Source organism: Myxocyprinus asiaticus, chromosome 11 (assembly GCF_019703515.2).
Source record: "Myxocyprinus asiaticus isolate MX2 ecotype Aquarium Trade chromosome 11, UBuf_Myxa_2, whole genome shotgun sequence".
Taxonomy (NCBI): Eukaryota; Metazoa; Chordata; class Actinopteri; order Cypriniformes; family Catostomidae; genus Myxocyprinus; species Myxocyprinus asiaticus.
Window position 1 is genome coordinate 31,526,753 of NC_059354.1, and position 17,167 is coordinate 31,543,919.

The window sequence follows — 17,167 nt, forward strand, 5'->3', positions numbered from 1 at the left end:
AAACAATATATTGTTCATTGTAAGTTTGTGATGCAGTTGTTACCTAAAATTGAAATGGACTTACTGTTAAATGTACTAAAGTTAACAGCCTTGTTGTATAGCCTGTATTGCTTTTTCAGTTGGTTTGATATTTTCGCATTTAATGCAATTACATATTTTTTAACGTATGTGCTAAAGTATAGTCTCCAACGGTTTATTAAAAAAAAAAAATAAAAAAAATAAAAAAAAATTGGGCCAAATTAATCAATGCTCAGAGCTTGCTGCCGTGTATTGACACCTGGCAGACTGAGTCCACGCGCCGGGGTGCGCGCGCTCGCGGTGGATAAAGAGCTCTCGTGTTTCTAAAGAGGGGGCGGGCCTCGGGCTCGTCCTGTGGCTCTCGCGCAGGAATGCGCCGGAGGTCTCAGCAGCTCCTGTACTTTCTAAAGATGGACACCTGGATGTGTTTGTATATGATAGTGGGACTCCAGCTGTACGGGAGCTTCGCGTATGATGGTAAGAGATGAGATCCAAAATGATCCTCTTGAGTCTCGCGCTTTGAACTTTAAACGGTTAAAATGAGAAGAGCATTACTAAACTAATGCAAAGTCATGGAAAATCTTAGGAAATATAGTATTTGTACATTTTAGAGTTTTTCCATGTTGTTTCTTCTTGTTATGCCGTATCAGGCATAGTTTATGTAAACAGAGCTCGTTTACGTGGACGGTTTTTGGGCTGTTTGAGGGGGGAGAGAAATGGGGTAAGTTCCCTAAATCTTGCTGAAAAGACACTGGACTCTTTCATATGAAAACGCACAATGATTAGACACCAGTTGGACACTGCGCACCAGGTTCAACTGCTAAATAAAGATAATTAAAGATGCGCATTGCAGAATTAGAGACATGCATGATTTAACGTTTTCTGGAAGTGGGTCAGCAGTGCTGGGATGTGTGCCCTCTTGTTTTGGCTGGAATAGCGTTTATACAGTAGGGCCTGTTAGTATGCACAAAAGGTGCATTTTGCTTTCAGGTCGCATTGGAACACAATAATGCGTATTTACAGTCGAATTCAAGCAGTTCACTCTCACTTTATCTTATACTGCCTTCAAACAAGGTTTCTCGGCCCAAGATTTTTAGGGAATTACGGTAAAGGGATAGTTCACTGAAAATTTTTAATTCTCTCATCATTTACTCATACCATCCCAGATGTGAATGACTTTCTTTCTTCTGCCAAACACAACTGAAGATTTTTAGAAGAATATTTAAGCTCTGTTAGTCCTCACCATGCAAGTGAATGGTGACCAGAACTCAGAATGTCCAAAAAGGACATAAAGGCAACATAAAAGTAATCCAAAAGACTCCAGTTGTTAAATCCATATCTTCTGAAGCAATATGATAGGTGTGGGTGAGAAACAGATAAATATTTTAGTCCTTTTTTTTTTTTTTTTTTTTACAGTAAATATACACTTTAACTTAAACATTCTGGTGTGAAAGCGACTTTCACCTTTACATTCAGCCACCTACTGGTCGGGGTTGGTCAAAGGTGGAGATTTATAGTAAAAGAAGGATTTAAATATTGATCTGTTTCTCATCCTTCACCTAACATATCGCTTCTGGTGAAATAGATTTAACCACTGTAGTCTTTATGTTGCCTTTGTGCTTTTTGGACCTTCTGACTTCTGGTCACCATTCACTTGCATTGTATGGACCTACAGAGCTGAAATATTCTTCTAAAAATCTTCATTTGTGGTCTGCAGAAGAAGGAAAGTCATACACATCTGGGATGTCATGAGGGTGAGTATATGATGAAAGACTTTTCATTTTTGGGTGAACTATCCCTTTAAGAGTCTTGCATGGGCTCGCTTAGACTTGCATGCACTTTCTGGATTTCCTGCGCTGCTGTCAACACAATTAAAGATGTTTAGAGTTCAGGGACACTGAAAACATAAAAGTTGTGTTTTGGTGGTATAATTGGTCCTATTAATTCTTCTGCATATTGACTCTAAGCACTGTAAAATCACACTGTGACATTTTGTGTAGAGAGGGCATTGCAGGAAATGTATTTTATTTTTATTTTTATTTTTATGAATGTGTTGAAAGCTGTAAAAACCTTTGGTTGTGGCTTATGCCATTGAGTTTTGGCTTGTGGTTGTGATGTGGGCCTCATTTAAAAGTACAACAGACGCTCAAAGTCAGATTTTGTGTTTATGTGCATGTGAAAACTAAGCACTAGTAAAAGAATTTATGCATGCTGGTGAATTATTTCAATTACTGACTGTACATTGTTTATTCACAAACACTGTGGCTATTGGTGTTTGTGTGTTTTTTGGCCTTGTGAACACAAACACAAGTTGTTGTTTTATCTGTGATAGAGTTCTCTCCTAATGAAATATGTACACACAGCCTACCCATGTAACACTGTCCTGACTTGAACCAGGAACTGTGAGTGAATGTGCTTGTATTTGTCAAATGTCCACATGTTTAGACTGCTGTGTTTAAAGGAGAGCACAAAGAATTAAGTGAAATCATCAATATTAATCAAACAATCTGTCTAATTGGTCTAATTAATCAAACAGTTGTCTAATATCAGTCTATAACTGTCAATGCTTACATAACTCTTGTTGGAAAAAAGAATTTGAGAATTTGACACTCATGTCATTGTATTTACAAATGATTTGAGGAACAATTGTTTCAAACTAGAAAAGGAAAGTTTGTCAAGAAAAACGTTGAATGTTGGCTAGAGTCTTGTCTGAAAGTTGAAAAAAGCCTTCTGATGGGGGCCTGGGTAGCTCAGTGAGTATTGATGCTGACTACCACACCCGGAGTCATGAGTTCGAATCCAGGGTGTGCTGAGTGACTCAAGCCAGGTCTCCTAAGCAACCAAATTGGCCCAGTTGCTTGGGAGGGTAGAGTCACATAGGTTAACCTCCTTGTGGTCACTATAATGTGATTCTCACTCTCGGTGGGGCGTGTGGTGGGTTGTGCGTGGATGCCACGAAGAATAGCGTGAAGCCTCCACATGCGCTATGTCTCCACAGTAACGTATGTTGGTCTCAGAGGCGGAGGCAACTGAGATGCGTCCTCCGCCACCCGGATTGAGGCGAGTCACTATGCCACCATGAGGACTTCGATCACATTGGGAATTGGGCATTCCAAATTGTGGAGAAATGGTAGAAAAAAAATAATAAAAAAAAATAAAAAGGCTTTCTGATGTCTGAAGTATAAATACTTGGGCAGTTTGAAAAGAGATTTGAAGTTTGAAGGCCATTTTTTTTAAAAATCTTGGGTGGTTTGAAGTAGGATTTTGACGTTTGAAGAATAGGCCTTATGTAGTGAGTGAATACTTGGGCGATTTGGTTTATTATAGCATTTCTAAATATCAGTATCGGCCATTGAAAAACACATATCAGACTACCACTAACTCAGAGCCAGTCTCTGAACAGTCAGTCGATAAAAGTGGGATTTGGGATTTTTCAGGATTTTTCTTTTTTTTTTCTCTCTCTTTTTTTTTTATATATTTTTTTATTGTCCGTTACAGGAAAACTGTAAGTCCTATCAATTAGGGGGAAGTCAGTACAGCCTAAAGTACTATAAAGAGTTTAGAAGTCATAGCTTGAAAGCTTTAGGAGTAATGTTAGTCATAAAGTTTGATTTTGGGTTAGGGATTTTGAAAAAACCCTGATAAAAGACGTGGAACTGTGAGGCTGGAACTGTTGCAGACGCTGAACATGGGGAGCCTGAGAGATCTTTTATGTTCAACCTTGATGACTAATGACTGCAGAACTCCCATCCAAGAGTGAGTGCTTTAAACTTAACACTGTAAAGGTTGTAAAATCTTTTGTGATCTTCTGATAAACTCTGCTAAAACTTAATAAGAATTCTGCAGACAGTAGGCTATGTAAATGGTTTAGCTGAAAGTTTTCTATAAGTGGAAACTCCCTCCATGCAGAGCATATGTGTGTGTGTGAGTGAATTTGAGCCAAGCCAAGTGAGTATTCTGGGTTACACAACGTTCTGCTGAGCTTAACAGAATGGAACAGGAAAACTCATCTGCCAACTGGAGCAAACACACACACACGCCTACGCACAGACACACACACATGGTCCCTGTGGAGTGTTTTCCATGATAAAAGTTGGAAAACTGTGGTCCTTTTATTATTTGACTACCGGTATCTCAACATTAACGTGTTTGCGTCTGTTTTAAAAAGTGATAGTTCACCCCAAAATGGATATTTCGTCTTTGTTTACTCACCCTCATGTTGTTCCAAATCTGTATAACGTATTTTCTTCCATGGTACGCAAAAGGAGATGTTAGGCAGAATGTTCGGTCTCAGTCACCATTCACTTTCATTGTACGGGAAAAAGATGCAATGAAAGTGAAACAGTCACCATACACAACTACTGTCAGTCCCTAACATTCTGCCTAACTTCTCTTTTTCTTTTTCACAGAAGAAGAAAAATCATACAGGTTTGGTACTGCATGAGGGTGAGTAAATGAAGACAGAACTATCTATTGGTGAACTATCCCTTTAAGGAAACTGAGGCACTTGAGTTCTCATTATAGCATCACAGAGAGCTTTGATCTAACTTGCTGTGTGATCTGCCATACACACATTTACACACACAAGGCAAAAAACCCCAGAGGGAATTAAAAAGCAAATCAGCTGCAATTTATATGCACTGAATGTAGGCCTCTTGTGTGTGTGTGTGTGTGTGTGTGTGTTTAATCCAAGTCTAGAAAGATTACCTGTGGTTAATAGAGTTTTCCATTATTTTCTGAAGCAAGTATAAAGGCCTCATATTACATTTCACTTGAGTATGGACCACTTATTTTCAGATTACAGTAAGTATGAACCACCAAATTAGATGGAATAGAAGACAGGAGCTTGTTTCTGTTGGAGTCCATTTTTTATTTATTTTTTGTCCTGCAGCATGGTGACAGAAGTAGAAATTACACGACATAGCCTACACGTTGACTGTTGTGAAGGAGCTTCTTCTGTCATGACTAGGGTTGCCACTTTTGAAGTTTTAAAGTAAGGGACACTGAAAAGGAATCATAGCCCCTTACCACATCCTTGACAGTTTTAACAATAAATGTGTTGAGTTAATCTGCATTATTAATAAAAATTGTATATCCTTTCTTATATGCTAAAATTAGAACTTTCCTGACCCATGACTTCCAAAAAAAAAAAATACATCTTTTATATGTTAAAAATATATTTTAATTTTTTCGAATATTTGTCTTTTTTATCTTATTTATGTATACATTTTAGTTGGTTTATACGTGTATATATATATATAATTTTTGTTTCTTTTCTTTTATTTGTTTATTTTTTCCCTTCACCTGTACTTGTCTTTATGACTGTATGTGATTGTATTCATACTTTGTTTGATCTTACTGAACATTTAAATAGAAAAAAATCTCCACATTTTTAGCACCATTTGTGGACTTTTCAGACGGTCCCTTACCACACCCTCCACAGTATTAGCCCGTTTTAGCACAGTGTGAGGACTTTTCAGACGGTCCCTTACACACAGTAGGCAAGTTTTCCAATTAGCGATCTGGAACGATTTCAGCATGACGCCATCTGACCTGCTTAAATACGGGACAAATCGCGTCCCGTATTGATTCGATACGGGACGCATCATTTTATCTTAAAATACGGGACGGGTGGCAACCCCATGACATTCAATGTAAACAATCAATGCATCATTAGCAAAAATACTAGTTGAAGCCATGCCAACATCTATTCCATCTATTCCTATTTTCTGTAGTGCATGTGTGATGTTATTTATGCTGCTGGCCATGTTCACTGCATCGTCGCATGTAACACTGTTATTCACCACACTATCTGCAGGGGTCATTGTTGCATTTCATGATTTGTCAATAAATGCAATAAACCTGGGGTTTTCAACTTTTACAGACGGATTTAGAACCAACCATAAATAGTTGTATTAAGAAAAAAAATATTATGAAATTTTCTTAGCAAAAACTTTTCCTTCACAAACCTTCATGGACACCCAGGGGTCTACAGCCCTGGTTGAAAACCCTAAACCCATTTTCTAGAGAATTATTTGAGATTTGTTTGACTACTAGTAGGCTGAACACATCACAATGGTAATATTACAACAAGACATTTTGTACTTGCTCTAATACAATCTCCCAGAATGCCGATTCTTGTTGAGCTTAATCTGAAACTCTGCAGTGATGCCAACTATTTCTTGCTTGTGCTGTCCTAAACTGTTTTACAGGGTCTGGATACTGGCCATACACCGATGATGAAGATGTGCGATACACAGGTGAACACACACAAGCACACATTATTTTCAAACACATATTGATCTGAAAAACAGCAAAACAACAACAACAGCAACAAAAAAACAATACTCACAACTTAAAGGGATAGTTCACTCAAAAATGAAAATTCTGTCATAATTTACTCACTTTCAGGTTGTTTCAAATTCATATGACTTTCTTCTGTGGAGCACAAAAGGAGATGTTAGGCAGAATTACAGCCTCAGTCACCATTCACTTTCATTGTACTGAAAAAAAGATGCAGTGAAAGTGAATGGTGACCGAGGCATTCTGTCTAAAATCTCCTTTTGTGTTCCACAGAGGAAAGAGAGTCATATGGATTTGGAACAAACTGAGAGTGAGTAAATGATGACAGAACTTTCATTTTTGGTTGAACTATCCCTTTAATCTTTTCTCCATACAAAACTCTTACCACTTCACTTAACACATGAGTGCTGCTGTCAGAACATGTATACTCAGCACACATAGAGGACGCTACACCTCAGACTGCCTGTTTAGGCCGGCGCCTTCTTCTGTGGCTGTATCTCTTTTATTCCCATCTTTATCCTGTTTACATTGCTTCCATGCATGTCTGGATGATGGCAGTGTCAAGGTAAGTACAAAACAGCATATGTTTTTAGGCCAACTATGTGTTTTGGCTTGAGTTGGTGACTATCTGTGCATTTAAACTTGTTTGCGTATGTGTGTGATAATATATGTCTCTTTTCTAGGCGTGCCATGGTGTGCCCCAGTGAAGGTCAAACACGGTCACGTTAGCTGCCAGTCACCACACGGGGAACGTTATAAGAATGTCCTGGGAACTCGGTGTAAGATCCGATGTAAGACAGGCTACGAGATGCACGGCAGCAGTGAGATCCTCTGTATGGCCAGCAAGCAGTGGTCAGGAAACTACGCCTGCAGAGGTCTGACTTTGCCATTCATACAATCCAAATAGAAGATAGATACTATTACCAAAAGATTCTAAAGGAGGATTAGTGGGGCCTGGGTAGCTCGGTGAGTATTGACACTGACTACCACCCCTGGAGTCGCGAGGTCGAATCCAGGGTGTGCTGAGTGACTCCAGCCAGGTTTCCTAAGCAACCAAATTGGCCTGGTTGCTAGGGAGGGTAGAGTCACATGGGGTAACCTCTTCGTGGTCGCGATTAGTGGTTCTCACGCTCAATGGGGCACGTGGTAAGTTGTGCGTGGATCGCAGAGAGTAGCATGAGCCTCCACATGCTGTGAGTCTCCGTGGTGTCATGTACAGCAAGCCACGTGATAAGATGCGTGGATTGACTGTCGCAGAAGCGGAGGCAACTGAGACTTGTCCTCCGCCACACGGATTGAGGTGAGTAACCGTGCCACCACGAGGACCTACTAAGTAGTGGGTATTGGGCATTCCATATTGGGGAGAAAAGAGGATAAAGATTATTTAAAAATAAAAAAATAAAAAATAGGAGGATTAGTGCATTATCAGTTCTAGATTTTATTGCAATGTGACACAAGTTCTACAAGAAGGAGTTAAAGGTCAAGTGTGTAATCTCCATGTCCGGCTGTCGGGATGCTCAAACAAACAGAGCAGTGTTTTGATAGTGATGCAGAGCCCGTGTTTACACTATTCAAGACACCAAGCTTTAAAATGTTCTTCACAAATGAAGATTTTTAGAAGAATATTTCAGCTCTGTTGGTCCATAAAATGTAAGTGAATGGGTGTGAAATGTGCATGTAGCCATCATAAAAATAATCCATACGGTTCCGGTAGATTAATGAATGTCTTCTGAAGCGAAACGCTAGGTGTAAGAAATGGATCAATATTTAAACTTTTTTTTACTAAAAATTTTCACTTCCGGCCAGCTTGAGGTTTGTACGTTGAAGAGGATGGAGTTCAAACTGCCTCTCACGTGACGTAAGCCTCCTCTGCCTAAATATTCATACGTAGATCCCTTATTAGCAGCTGTTTCTATGGACCGCTGTACTTTTACGACACAAAAGGAGTTTATGAGCTCGGTTGAGGCATCTCCTTCACTCTCTCACTTGCATTCAAACCGATTCAAACAGCTCTCCTTGTTCACCGTTCCAAGATGACACCGCAGATGACGTATATTCAAACCAGCCGAATGAGGCATCTATGTATGATTAACTATGCTCCTCTATTGTAAACAGCACTGCTCTTCCATTTTTTTCGTATTTCTCGTGTCAGTTCTCGTGTGAACTTGCCAACACTCTTGAGCTCGACCCTCGTGAATTTTTAGTAAAAAAAGTTTTAAATATTGACCTTTTCCTTACACATACCTAGTGTTTCGCTTCATGTGGATTACTTTTGTTATGGCTATATGTGCTTTTTTTGGAACTTCAAAAATTTGGCACCCATTCACTTGCATTTTATGGACCTACAGAGCTGAAATATTCTTCTAAAATCTTCATTTGTGTTCAGCAGATGAAAGAAAATCATACACATTTAGGATGGCATGAGGGTGAGTAAATTATGAGAAAATTTTCATTGTTGGGTGAACTATCCCTTTAAAACACATGACTTGAGTGCTTTTTTCGCTTCACTCTTGGTGTGAATAGACCTTCGTCTGTGGTTTGTTTCGCTTTTTCATTTAGTTCTTGGCGTGAAAAGGCCTGTATGTTGGAAAAAAAAAACTGTATATGAATGAGAGTGGTAGGAAAATAGCTGCACAAAAAAACAAACAGAAATATTGTAATTTTTTAAACCAATGTGTTTATTCAAATAATAACTCAGCTTGAACTCTTCAGGGCATCTTTGCATTGAACAACTCTACTCAACACTACCCACAACTGACCTATTGCTGGATTTAATTGCATTGATGGCAGTAATGTCTATTTAAAATACATTTTAACCATTATTAATTATGTTTGCAGAGGTCCGTTGTCCTAAACTGGCCATGCCGTCTAATGGAGGTTTTAAATGTTCAGACGGGTCCTACTTCAACTCCCGCTGCCAGTTCTTCTGCTCACCAGGATACACTCTCCGTGGAGACAACAGCGCCACCTGCCAAAGCAGTAGAACGTGGAGCGGTGGCAACAGTGTGTGCTTGGGTGGGTGGAACAGTCCTTTAAAATAACATAATTATAATACATACATACTGTATATCCAAGAAATCAAATTCCTACTGTATCTACTGTGACAACATGGATCCATAACATAGTTTTTAGGTGGTGAGGCATGTAAAGGTGTTTTCTATCTCAGATGTGGATTCTCCAGTTATTAAGTGTCCTAATATTAAGGAGAAGACAGCTGAACCTGGGAAACTCACCGCCAAAGTGACATGGGACACACCAGAGGGAAAAGACACAGCGGACGGCATCCTAACAGAGTCAGTGTATTAGACAAACACCAGTTTATCATGCTACAGTATTATAGTGTGCCCAAGATTGTGCTTGGTTTATATATTTGCCCATAGTATGCTTTAATCTCTACATCTTCTCAGCAAGAAACTAATGTAGATTACACATACACAATGAATGCACCTGCACATTTTGAAGACCTCAAGAAAATCAAAATTAGAGATGTGTGGCTTTGAGTCCATGTGTGCTTTACATGCTACTGTATTCCTAAACATTGACCGAAATCCATTTTTTAGCAGATATACATATTTGTCTTTTTCTACTGGAAATACAGACCAAAAATATTGAGGTCTCTTCTACTGTAGCATTACACAGGTTTTTGTTCAATCAAATGCTAGAATGAGAAATGTCCCACTGCAACCAACCAGCAAGTAACAAAAATCATGGTTCATGGCTGTGACATAACTAAAGCCTATTGGCTATTTAAAAGAAAAAGGGATGAGCCCTTGAAATTTCCTGCTCAAACTTCCTGTTTCAACAGGAAATGCCTCAACACAGGACAGAAAGTCAAGAGATTTCATGTAGCCTTTAAATCACACCCAATCACCATTATAATTCTGAGTGTTTTAAGGAAGAGCCTGATTGTTTATTTGTGTTCTAGTGTTGAACTGAAAGGAAAACCACCAGGCACGCACTTCCCAGAAGGAAATCATAAATTATCGTACACGGTTTTAGACCGGGCTGGAAACAAAGCGACCTGCAGGTTCAATGTTCGAGTGAGAGGTGAGTCGTGTACCTTACCATTGCTGAGGAACTTCCTTTAAAAATGACTCATAATTTAAAGTAGTTAAGCTTCAGCTACTTTTTAACAATTGTTTAGCTAGCTACTAACAAGCAGTGCATGGACCCAAATTAATCAATTAATCTTTTTTTAGAACCTGTTAATTGAAATGAACTGAAAATACATGAACTGACATACTAAAATGAACAGGACTACCCAATGCTACACTGAACAAGAATGTGTTAGATTAAAGGAATAGTTCACCTAAAAATAAAAATTCTCTAATCATTTACTCACACTCATACCATCCCAGATGTGTATGACTTTCTTTCTTCTGCTGAAAGCAAACAAAGATTTTTAGAAGAATAGTTCAGCTCTGTAGGTCCTCACAATGCAAGTTAATAGTGACCATAACTCTGAAGTTCCAAAATGCACATAAAGGCAGCATAAAAGTAATCCATAAGACTCCAGTGGCTAAATCCATATCTTCAGAAGTGATATGGTAGGTGTGGGTGAGAAACAGGTCAATATTTAAGTCCTTTTTTACTATAAATTCTTCTCCCTGCCCAGTAGGTGGCGATATACATGAATAATGCGAATAGCCAAAAACAAAAGAAGAAGAATGTGAAAGTGAAATTGGAGATTTATATTTATTGTCATATTGCTTCTGAAGACATGGATTTAACCACTGGAGTCGTATGGATTACTTTTATGCTGCCTTTATGTGCTTTTTGGAGCTTCAAAGGTCTGGTCACAATTTACTTGCATTGTATGGACCAACAGAGCTGAGATATTTGTCGAAAAATCTTTATTTGTGTTCAGCAGAAGAAAGAAAGTCATACACATCTGGGATGGCATGAGGGTGAGTAAATGATTAGAGAATGTTTATTTTTGGTGAACTATTCTTTTAATACCTCAGCTCAGGTGGTTAAGTGCACAATACATTGTGACATAAAAACAGAGATGTAGCCTTTTTGTCACACTGCACTGCACTACTGCTCATTGTTACTGGAAAAGCTACACTGTTTTGACATGAACTGTTACTGTCACACTACTGACAAATGTAGTTAAGTTAGCAGCATAGCTAAAAACATTTTCGTTGTTCCCCAACATTGCAACTTTCATCACAAACAAACACTCAGACTTTCAAGCATATACAGCTTTCCATGCAAGCATAAACACACTTCCCATTGATAAGAATGTGCTACAAAGCACAATTATGGGTAATTAAACAGTTAACCACCTAGATTTTAAGCCATTTTCAGTGCCGTGTGGAAAGTCACGTGTGTTATGTGCATGTTGCAGTGCGTCGATGTACTCCTCTCTCTGTCCCTGACAATGGCTGGATGAAATGTGACAGCGGGGGTGATAATTACGGGGCCACATGCGAATTCCGCTGTCTGGGTGGCTACGAGCTGAGGGGCAGCGCTGCCAGAGTGTGCCAGTTTAACATGGAGTGGTCTGGCCTGGAGACTTCCTGCGCTCGTACGGAAATCACTTTTAACACCTGACAAACACAGCAGTGAAACAATGCTTTTCAGAGAGAAATGCTTGCAATTTTCCTTATTCTGAATGTTTTCATATGCAAGATTACACAGTATTTCAAGTATAATATCTAATTCACTAGGTAAAGATATAGAAAGGCTTACAAACAGAATAATGATGCTTATTAAGGCTGAAATATAAGATTCAGAATTCTTATTACAGTAAAGGAATAGTTTACACAAAAATGAAAATTCTGTCATCATTTGCTCAATCAAAGTGTATGTATTTCTTGAGTGAAACAAAAACTAAATGCTAGGCAGAATGTTCATGCTGCTCATTTCCAACAAGTGAATGGGTACGGACACTGTTGAGTTCCGAAAATGACAAAATTTCACCAAACAAGTATTATGTAACTAATATGTAGACCATATGAGTCATGCTCTATATTTCAAGTCTTCTGAAGCCATACAATAGCTTTATGTGGGAGGTCTGCATTAAATTTAAAGTCCTTAGCTGAGAATTTAATTCATTGGTTGAAAATCCTCCCCACCACCAAAACTCTCGAATCTCATTTGCGTTGGTGTGTGTGTTAGGGTGAGTACATGATGACAGAATTATCATGTTTGGGTAACCAATTCCTTTAAAGTTACTCTTAGATTGAATCCCTCAATCCATACAAAATTCATTAAACTTGAACTTAATCTTACTGTTACTTTCCTGCCCTTTTGTGAATAACATCCTGATGGTTTGCATTATTAACAGCTATGAATATTAATGTTGGTGTGCGCTCTGCTGCCGCACTACTGGATCAGTTCTATGAGAAACGGCGCCTTTTGGTAATCTCTGCCCCCTCTGCTGCCAATCACTACTACAGATTCCAGATGACTAATTTACAGGTATGTTTTATGTCTCTTTATTATAAAATGATGACTCTCACACTAAGGCTATATTCTTATTCTTAAGCATTTTATTGGACAAATGTTTATATACATCCCTTCAAACAAGATGAATATTTTTGGACCATTTTTCTAGAAGAGAAAGACTTAAAATTTTACAGGAATATTCCTGGTTTGATACAAGTTAGCATTTGAGAGACAGCATTTGTGACATAATGTTGATTACCACAAAAATTAATTTCGACACCTCTCTCCTTTTCTATAAAAAAAGCAAAAATGGAGGTTACAGTGAGGCACTCACAATGGAAGTAAATGAAGCCAGTTTTGGAGAGTTTGAAGGCAGAAATTTGAAGCTTATTATTTTATAAAAGCACTTACATTAATTTTTCTGTAAAAACTCATGTATTATTTGAGCTGTAAAGTTGATTAAATCATAGTTTTTGTGGGATTACAGGGTTTATGGCATTACGTCGTCATGGCAATAAAGTGGTAATATTGTATATAACTACACAGAAAAAGTTAGTGAGTGATATTAACACTCTAAAATCATGTTAACATGCATACTGTTTAAGTTTTCTGAGTATTTTATGGTTTACAGACTGAGATAAGTTGAAATCAATTTTTGTGGTAATCAGCATTCTGCCACAAATGCTGTCGATTAAGCTTGTATTGAACCTGGAATATACCTGTAAATGTCTATATCTGCTAAAAGTGTCATTTGTCGACTTTTGGGAGTACACTGGCATGTAGATTGTCTCAAAGCTAACAGACATGGTCTAAAAGCCACAAAACTCCCAATTTCAACATTAAAAAACACTTTATCTAAACAGTCAAACAAACCACTAATAGTCTGGTATAAAAGCGAACGAAAAGCCAAAATGGTGATTAAAAAATGTGATAAATGCAGCTTGTACCATGGACATGTATAAATGTATAAATTGAATAATTTATGTGTATGTGGTTTAGCATGCACAGTGTGGTCTGGACTTGAGGCATGTGACAGTGATAGAGCTGGTTGGGGTGTATCCTGCTCAGATTGGCCGCATCAGACATAGACTCATCCCTCCAGGACTTGCTCTACAACTCAGGTACTTTAATTACCGCAATCCAGTAGCTTGATTATAGTGCTTGCAAGACAGTTCTTTCTATTCTTCTTCACAAATGTCATTAATTAATTACAAACTGCTAAAGTTTCAGACACCATTCGAACTTTGTTTTGTAGATCTCATTATGTGTTAATTCTCATTTTATGTATCATGACAAATGGCAAAGTTTAAGGCGGCTCTGCTGCGGCATTTGATAAATGCAGAACCAAAGCCTAAAACCTAAACTTGCATACAAATTTAACACTGTCCTTTTGCATCCTTGAAATGGTATTTCCTTTAGGAATTGCAAATCTAGTTATACTTAATGTATGGACTAGGGGTTGGAGTTTATTGGGCAAGTTTGAGGAATTTGTTGTTGTGAATTTCTCCCAACAGTAAACATAAAGCAATATGCGCAGTCTTTCTGTAAGAGTATAACTGAATATGGACTGAATTTGTGTGTGTTTTGTTTGCTTTTGGGTAGGTTACTGCTGCAGCTGTCTCAGAACTCATTTAACATGGTGCTGTTGGACAAACAGGGTGTGGATAAGCAACGCTACACTTTCCCCATCACATCAGCAGAGATCTTCACCACCATTGACACCTTTCCTTTGCGCACTGAGGAGGCCATGCTACAGAAAGAGGCTGGGCATGGCTGCTAGACACACACACACACACACAGTTCCTTATTCTTTTGTACTGGGTATAAGGCTAACCAAACTACGCGAGTCTGGATAGAGCTGCTACATCTTATATTGAAAACACATATGCACACACATCTTTTAACACAAATGCATGAGTGAATCTCTGTTGTTTGTCTTTTTTTTATTTGTCTCTATTTATGTCTGAGTGAAGTCCACTTTTCTAAAGAAATACTACCAAAGCCATCTTAAAGGGTTAGTTCACCCAAAAATTCAAATTGTCTCATGATTTACTTACCTTTAAGTGAAGATTTTTATAAGCAGATTTCAGCTCAGTTTGTCCATACAATGGGTTCCAACAGTCTGCTGGCTATTTGACGGTCCAAAAGGCATATTTAGGCAGCATAAAAGTAATCCACATGACTCCAGTCGATCAATTAATGTCCTCTGTAGCAAATCGATAATTAAAAAATTAATTTTTTTTACTTTAAATCGTTGCTTCCGCCCAGCGCTGTATTACTGTTTCAAATGAACTAACTCTCGCATGACTTTCATTCCTTTGTTGTAGTGATGGAGTCGACTCCAAAAGAGTCGATTCCTCGACTGTGACTTGTCCTAGAATTGGAGTCGACTATGATACAGGAATTGATTCTTTTGTTCGTCTCCGTAACTTTACGAACAGGACTTTGTGATTGGCTCAAAATAATGAATTGTCATTCTTAAGAACCAATCACATCCTCTACAGACACCACCTCATTCATCATGTGCGTTTAAGTGAGAGATAATGTGCATGCTTGCAAAAGATAGAGAGGGTGTGAGATTTTAAAACTTTCAGAAGCTTGTGTAGTATTACATCAATGCAAGGGAAAGTGGTTGGAGAAGTGGATTCTCCCAGTTTGTCTAGTTTGTCTTGTCAACGTCTGGAGTCAGGAATTGGAATCAACTCCAAAAAACTCGAAATCGAACACCCCTACTTTGTTGTTTACAAAGCGCGCGCTTCCGACTTCTCGCATGAACACGCCATAGCGCTTACATCACTGAAGTTTTTAATTATCAATTTATTTTTTTACACAAACTCATCAATTTGCTTCAGAAGACATTAATTGATTAACTGGAGTTGTGTGGATTACTTTTATGTTGCCTGTATATGCCTTTTGGACCATCAAACAGCCAGCAGCCTGATGGCACCCATTAACTTGCATTGTATGGACAAACAGAGCTGAAATAGGCTTATAAAAATCTTCATTTTGGTTCTGCTGAAGAAGGAAAGTCATACACATCTCAGATGGCATAAAGATAAGTAAATCATGAGAGGATTTTCATTTTTGGGTGAACTAAACCTTTAATGTAATAAAGGCCTTTTTGATGATTGACAATTGAGAGTATTGAACTCAGATTTCTTAAAATGCCTGTCATGTTTATCTTGGTCTGGTTTATTAAATAAATATGCTCAAAAAATTCTTTCAAAAATGTATACTTGTACCTATTTTAAATACTTTGATTTATAGTCATCAGGACAACATTTGGGTAATGTTGTGATCCTTATTTTTTTCTGGACCTGTTAATTTATTCAAAAAGACATTAAAAATACAATTCATGGGCAGCAATGTGAATACAGCTCTTCTATTTTGTTTTTTTTTGTTTTTTTACTAATATTGTTATTTTTATTTTTTTGTGGGGCATAACAGACAGAATATAAATGTCCTGAGATTAGAAAAAGTGTCATTAAAGGTATGAAATTCTTTAAAAAAGGTCATTATATTTGCGTAGTTCTTTACAAAAATATCTGAAAAATAATTAGTTAAGCAGTTAGGTTTTATATGATTATAAAGTAAAATATGATTAATATTTGACAACCTCTTGTAGGCCAAATTAAACTGTGGCAGAACCATCATACAGGAAGCCATTTTGTTGTGTCAAGGTCAGTAAGGCAAAATACCTGATCATTTGAACTTTTTATGCCATTGCAAGGTTAGATGTCAAATGGTTAAACCCCAAGAAAACTTCACATTTGTGCAAAAAATACATTGGAAATGTGTTTGAAAGTGAGTACACTCACATATATTTAAGGTCAAAGTAATTTACCATATTTTTAGAGTCACTAATCTCAAAACATTTGTTTAAAAGGTTTTTAAAAGTTTGCAGCCAATGTGAATACACATTTCTATAAACTTTATATGACTAACATGCATTTTAAACTATTGGACATTCATATTTGTCATTGACCTAAATACATCTAATGTGCACCCAAAATACTACTACTACAAAAAATAAATATATTAACATGTGATAATGTTATATACAGCCATCCCAGACAAAGCTTGGAGCTTAAAACAGTTGTGCAGGGTAACCACAACACAAGATTTATATTCTGTTTTGTGGCCAGCCACACACACACAGCATAAACATTGAGTTTTCCGTTTAGAAGACAGAAAAAGGAAGGAATCTTTGAAGGCAACATCAGTAAATAATAGTTTATTCTATTTCTGAAGGTGATAAAGTACAGTACAGAACATGTTTGATAGTCCTAAGCACAGTCTTCCTGATGAAAGTGGAAACTGCACACATACACTGAATATGCTGTGAATTAAACAGCTTTAGACAATATTGGGCACTGTTTATAACACTTAACACATGGATGTCACACTTTGACATTAATAACGCCTAATACATGCCACAAAATTTGTTATAACA

The 17,167-nt window shown here is 37.7% G+C and overlaps 1 protein-coding gene across 3 annotated transcripts; it reads left to right on the forward strand.

Moving 5' to 3' along the window:
• Positions 1-327: 327 nt before the first annotated feature.
• On the forward strand, positions 328-16,076 carry LOC127448177 (sushi repeat-containing protein SRPX-like). 3 transcript variants are annotated; one of them, XM_051710518.1, is made up of 10 exons: positions 328-495; positions 6,231-6,278; positions 7,005-7,196; positions 9,160-9,336; positions 9,488-9,614; positions 10,247-10,368; positions 11,672-11,851; positions 12,614-12,747; positions 13,714-13,835; positions 14,317-16,076. In XM_051710518.1, the coding sequence occupies exons 1-10, from the start codon at positions 390-392 to the stop codon at positions 14,492-14,494; spliced, it is 1,386 nt and encodes a 461-aa protein (XP_051566478.1). In that variant the 5' UTR covers positions 328-389; the 3' UTR covers positions 14,495-16,076. The 3 variants fall into 3 exon arrangements, with proteins under 3 accessions (XP_051566478.1, XP_051566479.1, XP_051566481.1); XM_051710521.1 differs by lacking the exon at positions 328-495 and adding an exon at positions 1,790-3,774; XM_051710519.1 differs by lacking the exon at positions 6,231-6,278.
• Positions 16,077-17,167: the final 1,091 nt, after the last annotated feature.

Coding starts and splice junctions, on each gene's coding strand:
- LOC127448177 (XM_051710518.1), top strand. CDS start 390: ATGCGCCGGAGGTCTCAGCAGCTCCTGTACTTTCTAAAGATGGACACC. Junction 496..6,230: donor CGGGAGCTTCGCGTATGATG/GTAAGAGATGAG, acceptor ACTGTTTTACAG/GGTCTGGATACTGGCCATAC. Junction 9,337..9,487: donor TGGCAACAGTGTGTGCTTGG/GTGGGTGGAACA, acceptor TTTCTATCTCAG/ATGTGGATTCTCCAGTTATT.